General features: G+C 39.7%; 1 protein-coding gene across 2 annotated transcripts in view; it reads right to left on the reverse strand.

Moving 5' to 3' along the window:
* fstl5 (follistatin-like 5) overlaps positions 1 to 18,180 on the reverse strand; it is a 191,669-nt gene that overhangs the window by 65,932 nt on the left and 107,557 nt on the right. Inside the window, exons 7-8 of one of the 2 annotated variants that reach the window (XM_031317156.2) lie at positions 6,285 to 6,451; positions 2,237 to 2,248 (exon numbers count right to left, since the gene is read on the reverse strand). In XM_031317156.2, the coding sequence (XP_031173016.1) occupies positions 2,237 to 2,248; positions 6,285 to 6,451 (179 nt within the window). The remainder of the gene's footprint in view (positions 1 to 2,236; positions 2,249 to 6,284; positions 6,452 to 18,180) is intronic. The other variant, XM_031317158.2, reaches the window with a different exon arrangement.

The raw sequence follows: 18,180 nt of genomic DNA on the forward strand, positions 1-18,180 counted from the left end.
TTACTCTAAAAGGTTACTCTTATACGTTACCAAGAGTGAGACACTTGATAAAATGTGTCTTATTCTTCTCTTTTAGAAAATATTATGTTTAACTCTTACGGTGACCCTGGTGTAGTATAATCATGTCTTATTTCATGTTGCAGTACATTTTTCACACAACACTAGATTCAAAATACAACTTTAAATAAGTTCCTTAATTTAAGAGAAATACTCACATCTGTGTCAAATCATATGACGATAGTCGCTTTAGCACATTAACTATATCAAGTGATTATATTATAAATCTACAGGGACAACTTATGAACAAAATACCGGCCTGTGCCAACGATAATAGATTTTAACCACGTTCTGAATGCACAGCTGCTTTTCAGAAATGAACATGATCCAGCACTCAGCCTTCATTAGAGTCTTCTTCAGTGCTCACTAAATTGATGAACTTCAAGTGCCAAAACGTTTTCATTCCTGATTGCTGCCATGCATTGAAAAATCATTCATATACTTTAGTGGGGTGAACCTTTGCTCTTAAGAATGTCTTAGTCTTCCCCTGTGCTCCTCGTTTCTTATAACTGAACTGAGCAATCATTTATTAAAATGATTCCACTTACCAGTCCTCTTTCAGAAGAGTTCATAACAAAACAATTGCATTTTCTCATTAAATAGCTTTTAACATTTTGATCACATCTTTGCTGGCTGTTTACATCTTGGCATTCACCTTCTCCTTAAATGTCTACAGACAAGCGAGGAGAGTCAGCCATAGTGTTTACAGGCACACAGTGTGTTTATCAGTTCGTCCCGGTGTGCTCCGATCTCACCTACAAGCTCGGTAACTGCTCGAGCTGAGTGAAGCATCAGAGCTTCACAATATGAGGGGAAATCGATGGTGCGTTTTGGCCCCTTGGGCTGAGAGCATATTGTGTCACCTTCTTAAATGAAAAATGAATAGGGGGAGAAATGAAACTCAGAGTGGTGGAACGAGCCACGGCGGAGGCTGTCGACATGATTCCTCCACCTCACCTCACCACCCTCACCTCAGCTATCAGCAGCACCCAGCACCCAGCTCTCTGCAGACAAAGCAGGCCAGTGTACGACTACTCAGAGGGAAGGGAGACAAGGGCAGGTAGAGGTGGATTTACAAATAGGCCATAGCCCTCAAGAAACTATAATTAATAAAGCTGTCAGTGCCAGGTCACCTCTGAAAGGACACTAAAGAGCCACCTCATTGGATAGCTAACCTCTGGTAGTGACGAGGCAATTCAAAATGGCCTTTGAAGAAGTTTCCAGGCTAGCCTTATGAAACTTTGTGAGGAACATAATACGGTGAGTGAAAATACTCTGATGTGTGAGATTAACATGGTTTGACATTAAAGGGCAGGTTTACTCAAATGACAAAAATCATGTTTTCTCACTTATCTCTGGTGGTATTTACTATAACCATACAGATTGTTTCAGTTTTGTGCGCCAATGTTTTGAGATTTCAGCTGCAAACATTTCTGCCTCCACCCCAATATAATTGAGTTGAATGTAATTTTATTTGCGGTGCTCACAGCTTTGAAAAAAATTACATTTAGGGATGTTTTCCCTTACTCTGCACGCATCCTCCACAGCACTCACTGTCAACAATTTCCACTGGAACTACCAAAGAAACAGTCCCCGCAAAACTTGTTGATAGTGTTCAATTACTCAGAGTATTGGGAACAGTTTCTGGAAAGAGAAGATGCTGTTGAATTGTGTTTGTGATGCTGTGAGTATCACAAACAAAATTCTGTTTTCATAAATGAGCCACACTATTGCACTGGGTGACATGTTCCTTCATTACTACGAGCAAAGCCACTGTTTATTTTGCCCAGCTGTTTTGAAAATTATTTTTTAGTAAAAGTAATTTGTGACCAGTATTTGAAGATCTCAATCTTCAATTGGAATGAAAGGGCCTTAGGACGAGAGCCACACACAGGCTGGGGAAGTCAAAGCATTGAGAGATGGACTAACACTTGGTTAGTTTTGGTCTTTTCATGGGATTTGTTGACAATAAGAAAAATATACTAATACATCACCATCTTATCCTTTGTCCTTTGGTTTAAACAGATTATTTATTTGATGTTCTCAACCTGTGTATTTCTTATAACAACATCATGCATCTACTGTAGGCACCTCACTAGCTTTGTGGGCTTTTTGTGAATGTAAAGAAAAAAATGAAGCAATGTCTGTCTGTTGAGACAAAAAACAAAAAACACCCTACCTGGGACGGGATCTGTTGAGGAGTAAAACAGAGGTCAAACATTAAGAAGTTTAGTTCAATAAAAGCATAAGGAATGGATTTAAAATCAGACAGGTTACAGTTCTGCTAGTGTTGTGGTCAGGAGTGAATTGCATAATGTCACAGACAAAGTCCAGTATATCCCTCAATATACGGTAGATCTAAAGTCAGGATAATATAGAAATAGTTCAGAGTGCATGAGTGTGGTTCTGGGCTCTCAGACCACATGATTAATTCAACAACAAAAATCCTTCTTTTTTTTTTGAGTTGGAGATATAATAAAACATGCCACCTTGATCCAGTAAGATTCATGTGTTATCTGCCATATAAAGTTGCACAGCTTCATTTATTCACCCTCTGCAAACGGCACAGGAAGACTACAAATTGCACAGTATCACAGAAAGTGGTACACACTGATCAAAACGAAACGTAGATATTATTAATGATCACATACATTTAAAAGGACCACATGCTCTATCTCCACAATGCAGAGATAATGTTAAACCCACCAGAATAAGGCACCAAAGCATTACGGGAGATAAAAACACATATTCCAAAGGACAAGATAAGAAAAGAGAAGAAAGATTCAGCTCAGATTGTACTTCTTCCTGCGCTTTATCTATTCCTGTTGAAGCTGCAGTCTTCAAAACACATTTTCTATTTTTAATATTTTTGTTTTTTTCATGACTGAAATCAAAGATTTTGGGTGCTAAATCCGATATATTTTTCATTATAACAAACTTCACAAGCTTTCAAATATCACATGCATTTTTAATCTTCCAAACTATTTCCGAGACCACAGAATTGGAATTCCCCCCACACACACACACACACACACACACACACACACACACACACACCAAGACTGTGTCTTTGGGATTGATATACTGACAGCCTTGGATGATGATGCAATAGCCAGCAACTGTCAACTTCATGGAATTACAGTAAGCTGCTTTGTCAAAATTTAGAGAGGTTCTATTGAACTCCAGGATACAAGCGCACCACTGGGATTAATGTGCGATTTACAAAATCTGAATGTCGACAAAATTTCTAAAATAACTACATTCTAAACTGGGAAGGCCTGCACGGTTAGACTGCATAAACCTCCCATGGGTACTCGCAGGAATATGACTCTAATTAAGGCTGGCAATGGATGCTCACAAATATTAACAGCCTGCAATTATACAGAAATTGTCTGCAAGGCAATTTAGAATTAGTCTGTGGATGCCAGGTGCAGACTAAATCCATTCTCCTCTCTGGAAAGGACAATAATGATTGACAGGAAGTCTGAGAGCCAAAAATAAATCTGGATTAAGCCGGTGATGGTGTGCAGCTAATGTTCCATTGGTACTTTCTCTTGGTGCTGCACGGTTTGCACACAGTTCTCTGATGACCAACAAGAGACTCATGCGGATTCACTTGCTGGTGGTGTTCCATGTTCTGGAGGTAATTTGTGCACTATCAGAGGTTGTAAACTCAGGCTTTTTTAGACACAAAAAAAAATCACAAAGAAATATAAAATCTGACAATTGCAAACCTCCAGGGTCAAAGTCGGCAAGTTCTCTTAGTCTAAGAAGTTGTTTTTTTTTTAAGATTATTTTTTTGGGCATTTTCAGCCTTTATTTTGACAGGACAGATGAAGACATGAAAGGGGAGAGAGAGGGGGAATGACATGCAGCAAAGGGCTGCAGGTCGGCGTTGAACCCGGGCCCGCTGCGTCGAGGAGTAAACCTCTATATATGAGCGCCCGCTCTACCAACTGAGCTATCCGGGCGCCCTCCCTGTAGTATTTTAACGCAATCTCACTTTATGGCGCTGCACTGGCATCAACCCGGCATGCTGTATGTACCATAGAGACAGAGGAAGTGTAATTTTATGCGACAACATAAAACAGACAATATAAAGATCCTGGGGGTACCAAAGTGGTTCAGGGTTAATTAAAATGCAAAGTGTTAGTTACATCCTTCTTTCTGCTCTGTTCTATCTATGATGAATAACTCAAGCTATGGGTTCTGGGGACTGAAATCAAAAGTTGATGTCTTCAGGAGTAGGATGGTGCAAACCACAAAAGACCAAGCTTTGATTGATTACCATCACAGCCTGTTCTTCTTTCCACTGTCTCAATAAAAGGGAAAAATGAAGCATGTATGATTCCATAGTGAAAAGCTGAAACATTGGTGTATATGCTGTAATTATTCCAGCTATTGATTAACTTCACCCAAAGCTTTAGGATAGCTACAATGCTACAATGGATATCCTGAACAGCATTTGGCAGCAGATACTTTCATCTAGGGCTGCACAATTAATCACAATTTTATTGAAATTACAATATGAACTAGTGCAATATTTGTTAAAGGCAAAATATGTGTCAAACCATTCTAAAATAAAGTATTGTGGTGCTGTGGAGACATCCCAGCCTACAAATCGTATCCTACAGACTAAAGAAAAAATCTTTGTTTGGTACAGATCCTCGCAAAAAAATCACACTTTAATCTTTTTTTTTTTTTTTTTTCAATGAAAATGAGAATAATGATACAAAAATGATCATTCCCTCCAATATCGTGAATCATATCGCAATCGCAATATCAGTCAAAATAATCGCAATTAGATATTGTCCTAATATCATGCAGCCCTACTTTCATCCCTGAGCTGACATTTTAAATTGGAAAATACACCCGTGCAAGATCTAATAATAGTCATTGGCAAACTGATGACTGTGTGTGAAGCGCAGACAAAGACCACCCCTGGTCGGGACACTGAACTCTGCTATGTGTCTTCAGGTAAAATCAGGAGGTTAAACAGAAGTTCTATTGAATCTGAAAAAACAAACAAAAAACTAAAACAGAAAAAAAATATATATATGAAAGATAGATCAAAGCCTGTGTTTCCCTTACAAGACTTCGCACCTCTCTTTTTTTCTCCCATAAATCCTCCAAAAGATATTCAGAGCGTTTTCAAGAAATAATCTGACTTGACATTTATTTTTTTGTTACACCCAGCACTTGCATACATCTTTTATAGCAATGAATTGCATAAAAGCAGTCATAATATATTACAGAAAATGACTGAAAAGGCAAATGGGGGGAAGGCTGTTACTCTCATATGCTCGGCCTTAAAGTCCCTTTATGGTGTTGAAGCCGCTCCTTATGGGAATCACACATCACCAACAACCAGAACCAGCACAATAGTTTAGAGCCAGTTGATGGTGCCAAGGATGACTGTCGACAGCTGGGCGCCTCTTACTCATTTTAAGGGTCATCAACATTTAATGTTACATTAGTGGCTTCGCTGGGTCTCCCTTTATCTACTGCGACAGTGTTGACTTAATTATGCACAGCAGTATCACACTCATCTTGGTCAGCCCTGACACACAGAGACGGAAAACGGTTAGGCGAAGGAGGTCTGCCTTTTCTCTACCTCGCCACATAAGTATCCTTGCTCCTTTTGATGTGGATGAAAGTGACACAGAGGGCTGTCTGGGGACGTGCATGCAGATTAACACACGCACAGGCAGACACATACAGTATACGCATATATACAAGTTGAAAAGTAGGTCCTTCCTCTAGGGCTGAACCCCTTTGTTATCCCCCTTCATCTTCATTCTTTGTCTGAAATCCCTGTCCCTCCCAGCAGTCTCTAAACACAGACACCAAGAACACAAACTGACATCCTAGATTACTGTCATAACTACAATACTAAGCCAGCGCCAACAGTCAAATAAAATGTGCTGACAATCTGAGCCACTGCCAAAAAGTTGAAATATGATGAGAAAGAAATATAGGATGAAATTATCTCAAACGTACAGCTCTTGCTCTGAAACAGTCGTTAAGAATTGATGATGCCTTACAACGTGAAAACGCAATAATTAGACCTGTGCACCGCGAGTGTTAGAGCCATTCCACTATGTGTGTCTATCTACCTGTTAATGTATCTGTGCGTCCACTATGTATCTACCTATCTTTCTATCCTACTTATCTACACATTTATCTGCCCATAAACGAGAAAATCCGAGAGTGATGCAGGCTCTTACATTGATGTCTTCCAGGTTCAAGGAGTTCAGATATTGTTGGTTTCTCTTCCACAATATAGGAGGCCTCCGCTCCCCAGTGATGGCACACGTAAAGACGACGCTCTGGCCGACAATTACAGTGGTAACGCTCACTTTCTGGTCATCTGGAAGGGTGAGCAGGTACACATCTGTTGATGAGAGGAAAAAAACATATAATGTCATACAGATTGTCTAAGGAAAACTAAATTAGTAAACCTTTTGAAAAGATGTTTTTTTTTAGTTAAAGATGCACTGAGGCAGCACAAGTATTGCAATTTGCAAAGTAATGGGAAGAAATTAAGTTAAACGTTCTATAAATACTTTGCATAATTCATGTAATGACACTATAATGAGAGTTCTACTTTCTCTTTGGGTCTCTCTGAGGACCCTGGGTTCACCACTATGTAACTCTTTTTAAGCGAACAGCCAACAGACACTTTTGGGAGGCACCGGTGCTGCTGGTCTGATGACTGCTGAAACCACATCTGAAGTGTGTTGCTTTGTAACAAGAAGTTGGACTATTTTTAACATGCTCAGTGCTCTGAGAGTTTAAAACAAGCTAGGCTCTCCACATTGTTGTAAAAGCCCAGGAGTGCACCCTTTCTGATGAAAGTAACATGAAAAAAAAGCCAGAGAGGCTCCCAATGGAAACAGCCCTAGACCTCGACCAGAGTTGGTGCTTTGCTCGATTCGGTATTCCTACAATACCTAAAGGTTTTTGAAACAAGTTTCTTGTGATAATGATTTGTTGTTGTGTTCTCTGCAGCCAATTTTTACCTATTACTGAGAGGATTATTGCCACAAAGAGAAGCAAGGGTGGGTTGGTAAGAGGTCAGCATGGCTGTGGTTGGTTAACGCATTTTGTGCGTCCAGTAGTTTGATAAGACAATGAGTACAATGTACACGCATCCATTCTTTGGTGGTATTATGTAACGTGGCCTGTGAGAGAATGCTTTTTAATCTTTCTCTTGGGTAATGAGCAACAGAGCAAACGGAAACAGAGACTCAATTTGTTCTGCTCCTAAGGGCATGAAATACAAAACCTAATGAAAGAGCAGGACCAGCAGACAGTGTTCACTTGCCACAGCCCAGAGAATCAGGATGAGAGCGCCTTCAATTACAGTGTGACTCCGGTGGCCCTGTACCAATGGCTGCTGAATGCTTTTTTAACCTTCTCACTCATTGGCAGTGTTTGGTCCACTTGTTGTGTCTCTGAACTGTGAACTTGGCTAGCCCGTTAGATCCTGGCTAGTCACACTGAAGCCGTAAAAAAACTCTTACATCTTTTCAGTTGGAAGCTCCAAGTTAAGACTTCTAATCTCTAATTTGGCCCAATCAAACCCTGCTTAAACCCGGGCAAATCTCTGCCAGGATTACATCAAAAGTAGAGGATTAATAACAGCCGTTTCCTCTGAGTGCAGTATAACTCTAAGTTTGCCTGATTATACTGTGTTGTTTGGATGATTCACTTCTTTTTAGTTTTTAATTGTTGAATTTTGAAATAAAATATTTAATTATTATTCTGCATACCAAATCAATACATCAACACACATAAAAGAAGATATAAGAAAGCAGGTTCAAACATTTATTAATGAGCCAATCAGTCGTTCTTCTCAAAAAAGAAAACATGAGCTACTTCATTTATTAGTCAGTCCCTTTCATTGGTTGATGATAAATGTCTTGTGAAGGCCTGCACTGAGGGAAATTACTCTTGTCATGAACATAACCCATCACTTGTATTGATCTAGAAAATGAAGTTGAGTTTAAATGGTACATGAAAAGAAATAACCAACTTCATAAAGCGACTGAAACATTTCCCTTGTGGACATCATAATGTGACGGAGATCATTTGATGGAACACATTTGATCTGTTAGGAGCTGTTTGTATGTGATTTAGACATGACAATGGCAGTCAGCAGGGGTGATTTGAGAGCCAACATGGCCAGGGAGAAAAGAAATGACTGAAAAGAAATGAAAAATCTTGAGAAACTAAAACCTCCTCCTTTTACAGGGAACTTAAACAGTTTCATCCAGATTGTTTATTAGTGGAGCCCCTTTAGTTCTGTCCAAGTTAAGCAGCTATTTTCAAATACTCAAAACTTTCAAAGTTTTAACAACAAAATGGCTGTTCCAGGGCTTACAGATATGCTTGTGTCGTTAGCTGTGACTTTACCTAATAACACACTGACCCCCAACGCCTCAACCTTGGGATTTGCAGCAGAGAACGACAACACGTCGCCCTAAATTGGACACTGTAGAGTCACCCTACCTGTCAAATACTAAATTCTGGTGGACGGACAAATAGAGCACAAATTGTTTCAAAGTGAGGTGAGTAAATGGTCTTTGCTGAACGAAACAGCATCAGACCTTTGGACTCTGTTGTTTTTTTGGTTTAACATCAAACACTAAAATGTATTGTTTAATATTACAACTTGGGTCTTATTTTTGTAGCTCTGGCTTTCCGTTCTATCAGTTAAGATAACATTGTATTCAGAGTAAGTCTGCATTCACACAGCCTGCGTCGGTCGTCTGACATTGCGGCAAAAATGCAGGTCTTTCCATTCATTTTGGCCAATCATGTAACCGGAGATCAGACTCGTCAGTCGGGTTTGATGCGGTGTGAGAATCCCGTACAGTAAACAGGAAACATCACTGCCTCTATCGCAGCCGCAAGAAAGTTTTAAAACACGAAACACAAGCGTTGAATGACCAGGAGTTTGTGTATCAGCTGAATGTTTGCAACAAAGCATATCTATGTCTATCTGTCTCGCTCGTCTATTTTCTTTCTCTCGTTCTCCGTGAAATGAAGCTGCATTCAAGTGTTGTCGGAAACGATCTGACGGAAAACAGTAACTGTGAAATATATGTCTACTTGTGCTACATTGGGGGATTAAAGACCACAACAGTGCGTCACACATATGGGCCATTTCAGTGACACTCCCACTGCTGCACAACCCTGTGGAAAATAACCGGATTGCTTTTTTTTGGCCTGAGCGCAGCCAAAATGCTGTGATTTTGGAATATGGCAACATTCACAGAAAATAAGTCCAGTGGGGCACCTTGTTGTTTTGCTAGATTAGTTACCACCTATTTGGAGGTAAAAGCAAAAGTTAATGCAACTGTAATGTCGCTTTTAACTCCCCATTGCCCAAGAAAATAGTGAGTGCACACATTTGCAACAAGTTAAACCAGTCTGTAAACTGTAATGGATTTTATAATTTAAATTGTGGGTAATGATTTCACTGGTAACTAAATTTGAGGGTAAATGTCCCATTTCCAAGTTCAGTGCAGATCTAAAGAGGTTTAAGCTTAACTAAAAGTGTAGGTAGGTGTACTAAATGAATAAGAACCAAAACAATCCGATGCAAAATCAATCAAGATGTGAAGCAAACAAAACTCGCAGACATCAAACCAAAACCTACGATGACCAAAACAAGGAGAACAACACAGCAGGGAAAGTAAAACACATTAAATCTGCTCTGTTGCAGAAAGTGAAGAATTAAGAAAAATGGATCTTCCACCAGTCACGCATGACTAATCCATGATCCTCCTCCCCTGATCAACACACCATGCAGCCACTTGGCACTCTTCACGATGTTGAGGTGGTGGTGGGTGGATACGCTGACAAAAATCTCCTTCAATAATGTCCTGCCTAACCATTCAATTACAGCCCCCTTGTATCTTAATGCTTCTGGAATACGCTGCAAGCAACAAACTCGATTTGTCGCTGATCCCCACGGGGGATAGAAAGGTGTGAAGTTATAGGGAGAATTTAAAGAAGAAAGTGGGCAGACAGACGGCCAGGCAGGCTCTATCACAGCTTTAGCTGGTGGATGGAGGAAGGAAGGGAGGGAGGAAGGAAGCGAGGGCTAGAATCCAACCTGAATGAGAAACTCCTCAGAGAGATGCGCTGTTGGAGCCAACTCAAACACTTTGAGTCCAGCGCCTCCTCTGTGAGGAGCCTTGGCTCCTCTTTTTTTGTCTGATTTGAGGCCTGAGGGACGCAGCCCCCTGGAAAGGATCAACCTTCACCATCCAACCTGTAATTAGTGATTAACGGTGAAGTCCATACATTTGATTTACTCTGCTCTGCTCCCAGAATGGGATGTTGGTCAGTGCCACGGCAAGAGGTAAATCACCTATTGCACTGGAGGCTACAAGCTTGTCAGGGAAAATAGCCTGGGCCTGCAGGATGTTACGAGGGGCCAGCTGCATGAAGACAAATTGCACTAAGGTTGCTTAGCCAACCCCCTTACTACATCCTCTATCATGCTCCAGTGCTCTCTTTCTCCGACACATGCCTGCTCGCTCTGTCTCTCTTCACCAAGTCTCTCATTCCTCTAACACACTCCCTCTCTCTCCCTCTCAATGATGTTCAATATTACTTAGATGAACAATTGTGTACCCCAAATTGCTTTGAGTTTGACTTTTTGAAGACGAGATGAGAGTAGTTTCCCTGATGCGGAGTATTCATAGCCCATACGCAAAGACTCAAAGGGGAAAAAAACACCACAAAAACAGAATACACACTCATGTCAACATTCTCTGATCTTGGATGGTTGAGCTGATTTGTGCCAACTCTCTCCCAAAGCAGGAAGAATGGAGTTTCTGTTTTTGATACTGAAGATGAGCGACTCGGTGGACTTGAATGTTTGACAGAGAAAGAAGATTGCTTGAACGCTGAAACACACATACTCCCCCTTTGTCTAACCAAGGAAAATACTTATTTCTGCTTTTAATGTTGAACTGCCACTTGTCGCACTACTAAACAAAGTTGATCCCTGCTGTACAATGACGCAACAATAGTCAGGTGATCTTTAAGCTCATAAAGACAGACACACATGTTGACAGGGAGAGGTCTTGACTTCTCAGCTTTTAGCAAAGATACAACCCAGTTTAGAATAGCAAAACACTGTGTGAGGAAACGTAAATAGAAGCTTGTGTTTGATTTGAAGGTTGATTGTTTTGTATTCAGAGGGAAAGGGAGGTAGTCTGCACACTGAAGATTGTAAGCTCTCATGTGAAAGAAAAGCAGGCCATAAAGACAAACTATAAACAGACATACAGAGAAAAATATAACTAAACTGAGAAAACAAAACGGAAAAATATACAACAGATGTAAATGTTGGAGGCTAGTTATCTCAACATCACAGACTTGTAAGTTTTATCTTTTTAGCATCTTTGAAGGTAATAACTTTAGTCAACATGGTCTGAGAGAGTCATACACCCCATCTTCACGACTGGATTTATCAATGTCAATACATTTTTGTTTGTTTACATGGAAACTCAACTTTAGCTCAAAGAACTTTGGCATCATTTTGAGGGTGGAACTACCTTTGATGTGCATTCTGAGCTTTTCCACTTAAATGAGATTATTTTATAATGCTCTTAACAGTCTTCAAGAAAAATACCCAAGGCACGGCTACAGTGTCTTTTTAGTATCTATCAGCATGGCCAGTGTTATCCTTCTGCATCGAGTGAACCAGAAGAGATAATAGTGTTTTGCAGCATTACTGCTATAACACTTGTAAAAATGCAAAAAATTACAGGTGTTAAGTAAAGGGCGAGAGGATAATTGTGACCCTTTTCTCTCTCCTCCCACAAACATTATACACATCAAGATGGCTGTAGAACATTAACAAATGGCCTTAGTGAGTGCATTACCTCTGGCTGATCAGCCTCAAGTCTGTTTCCAAAGCAGCTGTTGGGAGAGATCCTAAGGGACGGCCAGCATTAGTATGCAACAGAGCCTAAGAGGAGCTCTAATTGGATTAATTTTTATCACAGCTATCTCGTGGAAAACAACTAATGAAAAACGCTACTATCTTACTGCAATAGGTAAATCATAGAGCACTTAAGCTTTAGCATAAGAGAGGCAGTGATTTTATTGTTCCATCATATTTCACACATGCATGGCTTTTAACTAGGGGTGGCACGGTTCACAAAACCCACAGTTTTTGGTTCTGTACGGTTCTTGTTATTTTTTCTTTTAATCTTTAACACTCCAGAAATTTACTTCAGCATATGATATTTAGCTTAATTATCCACAATGTAGGATGCAGTATTAAAAAATAGTTATACCATGTAATCATGCACAAACTGAATTTGACTTGACTTTAAGCACATTATTGGGACCATCTCTGAGGAAAGCTAGCTGAGATGTTGATATAGCAAGAGGGAAGAACATTGATGATTTCAACAATCTTTTCATTTATTTGGCAAAAAAAAGAGAATGTGTATTGCCATCTACAGGAACTTATATGCCTTTTTAGCACACGAAGATTGAAATATTACAGAATATCAATTGAAATAACTTGCATTTATCAAACTGCCAACTTCAGTGTAGCTCTTACAAAAATTGTACCCTTTAAAAGAAAAAGAGAGGAACTCTTAAAGTTCCGTCTTTTGAATAAGTCAGAATATGTTAAACATAAAAAAGTTACGATTTTCTTTTGTATAGTTCTTTAAAAATAAAAAGGAAACTTGTTTTAGGGAGAATAAAATTACTCTGGCCTGAGTTTTCCTAGTAACCTTACCAAAAAGGCTCAGGATGCTGCAAATGTTGGTATAATATGAAAATGGCTGGTGGATTTAAGACATATATTTATGAATGAATCAAATTTGAACATGTCTGTCAGTGGCTTGTTGATCTTTACATTGTTAGTTAATTTCCTATCCTGCCCTGACGGTTTGATAAAGTAACGTTACTTATTGGACTTTAACTTATCATTGCACTTACAATAACGAGCGTAGCTGTCCTCAATTTAGGTCATCCTGTACGCCTCATCTCCGTTTTTTCCTGCATCCACCGTGTGTGATTGTGTGATTGTGTGTTTGTGTGCGCGCGTCAGTCGCGGGGGGAACTGAGCAGCCCCGCCCACTGCAGAGAGCCGACAGGATTGAAACAGCAGCCGCTTCAGCGGCTTTAGAGTGACAAAACGCAGCGTACAGTGATGTTAAAATGTATACAGGTTGGCAGGACGGTCTAAAATGTTTTGCACGGTCTTTCGCTGTACGTTTTGTTGGTAACTTGTCCACACCTCTTCTTTCGCGCGAAAGGGAAACACACTGTCTGAAGTCACATACGGGCACCTGACGGGCACGAGGCTACATTGCGCATGCGTCGAAACCGTGCGACGCACACGCGCTCCGAACCGAGACAAGCGGACCAAACGGTTCGGATGTTTTTTCATGAACCGTGTCACCCCTACTTTTAACTATATCAGATCCCATCATTTTCTATTTTATTGAGGGTTTATTGTTGAGTGACACCTGTTCCTTCACCATTCTGAGCAACAGCAGACACCTGTTTGCATGTTTGTATGTGTTAAAGATGGCAATATATTAAGCATGTGCATCTATTAACTTCACACTTTGCAAACTCAGAGAGAGTTACAGACCAGTACGCTTCCATCTAAATGTCTGTGGGTTCTACTAGTTTTACATCAGCACCACAGCACACTTGAACAGCTGCACGGCTGCAAATGGTGGGTGCCAACACCTTCAACCGGAATGTTAATACATGTTGAGAAAAGAGGATGAATGCAGCAATTTGTTTACACTGAACTGCTAAACAATCGCGACAGCCAGTAAAGCACAATTAAAATCTCTCAGTCTCTCAGTCAGAGGGCACTAAAATATATTATATTATATGAGAGGTTTCTTCTGTAAATTTAAACCAGATCCGTCAGTCGCAGGTGAGCACTACTGAAGCCTTTGTTCAATGAATCCACAAAGACTTCTGTAATGGCATCACTGTCCTTAGAACAAGCTGCCCTGTCATCAACAGGACAAATTATATTTACCACTAACATCTATTATATATATCTATAATTTAAAGGACAAAAATAGTTATCAAGTCAACTCCATGAGAAGTATACGACCTTGACTCTGTATCTCCATAGAAACCACATAGCTCATACTGAAACTGAGGCTCTTTAGTGATCATTATCAATGAAGTTAATAAATCCCCAACACATAGAACATGGAATTGGGATTTGTGTTATTTGCTGCAGCTACAGCTGCAAAAAAAACAAATAGAATTGGAGCTTTAAAAAATGCGGGAGGTTGCACTGTGATGTACTTCTCTTGGGAGTAGATGTGGATTGTTGGAAAAACTGCTGTAGACTGCCCTTTATTTAGATGTATTGTTCTGTCAAAACAATTCTTACTTCTTGTAGTTAAATTTCCATTATTTATTCTGTCTATATTCAACACTGTGTCTGTATGCAACAGTTAAACAAACTGCTGTTGCTGCTCCTAAAAATGACAAAACATTTTACATTACATTTACACTTTACTACCGCACAATGGTGTTTAAAGAGGCTGGATTTATAAACGTTTCCCTCTAGTTTTTTGGGGGGTTTATTGGCTTTCTACACTTAACCACAACAATGACAGTGTACCGTATACATAACTGCTTCCTATCAGAAACCAAGGCATCAATAAACTCAAGTCTTTTTTTACTGATGCATCAGGTGTCCCCCTCCTATGAAATGCCTTAAAACCTGTCAATATTTATTCAACCCAAACCATAACTTGCACTTATAATCCATTATTTTTTCATTTTTGCGTAACTACACTTTGCTGAATTGTGAATTGATCAACTTTATCCAACACAAATGAGAAGCTTAGAACCCGGTCAGGCTCAACTGACTCACTTTGTCATCAAGTTCAAGAATAAATCTTCCCTTAAGAATTGTTGAGCAAAGTGGCCCTTGTCATTCAGTTGAGGATCACTTAGAATTAAAAGAAAGTAATTCTACTTCTTTTAAATCTCTCTAATACATTCTGGAGATAGAAAAGTGACATGCTGGAAAGTGAACCATGAATTATAAAACCATTTTAAGACCACTTCTCGCAGTCTGTGCATGGAATGCTCAGCAGGGTTTTGACAAGTAAAAGCCTGAGTATCCATTAATTGTGGCTGTGTAATGGATGCTGAATTACAGCAAAATTGCCTTAATGGAAGGAGCCTTTCCTTGAGGAGGCCCGGCCTTTGGTTTGGATGTCTAATTATAATCTTCATAGAATAGAGAGTGTAAGTCAACTAATTTTCAAGCTTGGAAACTTTTCTACAAATATCGTTATTACACCAGACTTGGAAACACACAATATTAGAGCAGTCTTGCATTAAAACAAAAGACAATGAGAAGAAAGATAATGTAAACAGAATAAAATACACCAAAAAAGTGTCAATGTGGTAATCACTAATGCTAACCATAACCAGCAACACTCCTGATGTGGATCATGTAATATGATTCATAACAGCTACTAAATGGACGTTGTAGTAAGACAATCTCAATTGAATCAAGCCGATTTTGTTGCATAAATGTAGGTCCATGTTGGCAATAGACCATCCCTACTTAACATAAATATACAGTCTGTATGGATCACTTCCTCCCTTGTGATTGACCTTAAGACCTGTCCAACTGCCCTTCTGGTTTGTGTCATTTTATTATGATGCAGTGCTAAATGAAACTCCACTACATTTGGTATGTAGATGCCCATTCTTCTGACAAACAACCTAAGTTGTCAGTTAAGTTACCAAAACATAACCTAAGGTATCTTAGCCATACCTTTGTTGCCACAAGCAGATAGCGTAAGAATCAAATGTCAAAAAAGCATTGAATTAACGTTTTGCAAGTATGTTCAACATGAACGCTAATAGATATTAGGGCTGTAATGGTTTGTGTACCCATAGTATACCTGAGTTGCCAGTGGGCAAAAGGCTACCTCAGTCCCCAGCAAGAGTATAATGTCTGTCTTTGACACTTGCACTACTACAACTACTTACTACAGTACTGTTCAAAACAAAAAAGGAACTTATTCTTAGACATTTCTGGGGGGGGGTTCCGCTGTACCAAACTCGCACCGAACCGTGACTACTAAAAAGGAGTATGAACCAAAACTGTGACTTTTGTGTATTGTTACAACCCTAGTACATACAGTATGTTGAGTATGGACATATAGGTTCATCCTGGATCCAAATGTACAGTACAGTACATATACTGATGTTGTCCTTAAAAACACTGTCACCTTTAACTCACCACATCAACAGTACAATATGATGGATCACATTACAGTCCATCTAAGTTTCCCACTAGTCCTCCAGGAATTCTAGCCTCAGCAGAAATCAAAGAGCTGTATCTCCTGGCTGTGTGTTCTAGCAGGAGGTGTCAGGGTTCAGATCAATATCTTAGCACCCAAGAAACAACAAGCAGATGAGGGTGAGATACGTCCCACAGTGCAGCACAAATAGCATAACCACTCCACTATATAGAAAGGTACAGTTAAGGTCATTACTGTGAATCAGATGAATACAGATCAGTACTGTATAAATAAACTTTACATAGTTGACAAGCTAAATGAGGATAACTATTGATAGCAGCGTGGTACATCAAGTAGGACAACAAATGTCACTGCTAGATTGTTTAAATATAGCTGCTCTATGGGATGAGGCATTTCCAGGTGTGTTAAAAAGCGAGGTGCACTGCAAGTCTGCTGTGCATGGACCCAAGAAGAGGTTTTGTTGGGGATGACATTCAAGCCTGAGGGAGCATTCAAACAGAGGATTCTCTCCAATCACTTGCACATTCATTTTCATTGTTTGCTGTGAAGCAGCGCATCTAGAGTCCTAGAAAATACATTTAGTAGCTGTACCCAAACTAATAACATTAAAACTGTGACGTGCAGGCAAGCACCCTGTAATTGTCCAGCCAACTTCAAAGGGCTTAAAAAGGACATTGGCACAAGCATGTGGTCACAAGTCTACCTCATGTGGAGCAGCTTTTTGAAGCCCTCTGTTTGAATGGTACTAGAGGTGTGACGAGGTAAAAAGTGTCTCGCGGTATCAGTACACAAGTGCAGAGCAACAGCCTCGAAATTAGCATAAAAGATCACCGGCCGTTCTCCAAAGTTGACTGAGTTTACTTTTGCAGAGCGACAGTGGAAGAAAAAATGCTGCTGGGTGAAGAGACTATTTCTCCACCATACATATGGAATAAGTAACAGTGTAACTGTTAGATATACAGGAGAGAAGTGTCACACTGTCAAGTGCTGTTTTTTCATTTTGTGACTTTCGATTGAATAAAGGACAATTTTTCCAGTCTTATTTCTTCATTGAAGTTTTCTGTAAAATCTCGTATCGTCTCGATCTCGTGAGCTGGGTGTCTCGTCCCACCCCTAAATGCTACCCAACTTAAGCTAACCTATAGACTGTATATATGTTAATTGCTTACAGTGCCTAGATTTATGAGCTGAAATCACACATACTCACTTGTAACTCAAAAAATAGTCCAGGTTCCCTTTTTACAGTCAGGTTGAGATATTACTTGTGGCAAACTGTGAGCATGACCTTTTCCTAAGTTTATTCTGCCGTGATCACAGATGTTGACTGGTATGCTGCAGATGGCAGACCTCTCTCCCAGCAGTGACTGCGCAAAAGTAGTTTCAGCTATCTTGTTTTGGCAGAGTGCACAGCTCCATACCAAACCAGGGAAAGGAGCATGTGTATAATTTAGTCCTACATGCTTTCTGAACTAATGCTGCACTTCTTTTCCATCCCTAAAATGTACAGTTGTTTTCTGTCTTGTAAGGATTCAGACTTTTCAATTGATAATCTGACAACTATTTTGTTTAGAATAAATGACATTTTTCTCCTTTGTGCTTAGTGCTTTGTTGTATGTATTGGACAGGCCATGGGTTGGATGGAGTAGAGTATGTATATGTTGAAAATTCAATAAATAAAGTTGCAATAGAGATAGGGTTGTATTCTTATGATATATAATACATATTTGTTTGTGCTGTGACATTGAGGGTAGTATTAGATGAACAACAACTGCACTTCATATACCAAAGCTCATACTGGTGTTTGTAG

Source organism: Sander lucioperca, chromosome 1 (assembly GCF_008315115.2).
Source record: "Sander lucioperca isolate FBNREF2018 chromosome 1, SLUC_FBN_1.2, whole genome shotgun sequence".
NCBI classification, from domain to species: domain Eukaryota; kingdom Metazoa; phylum Chordata; class Actinopteri; order Perciformes; family Percidae; genus Sander; species Sander lucioperca.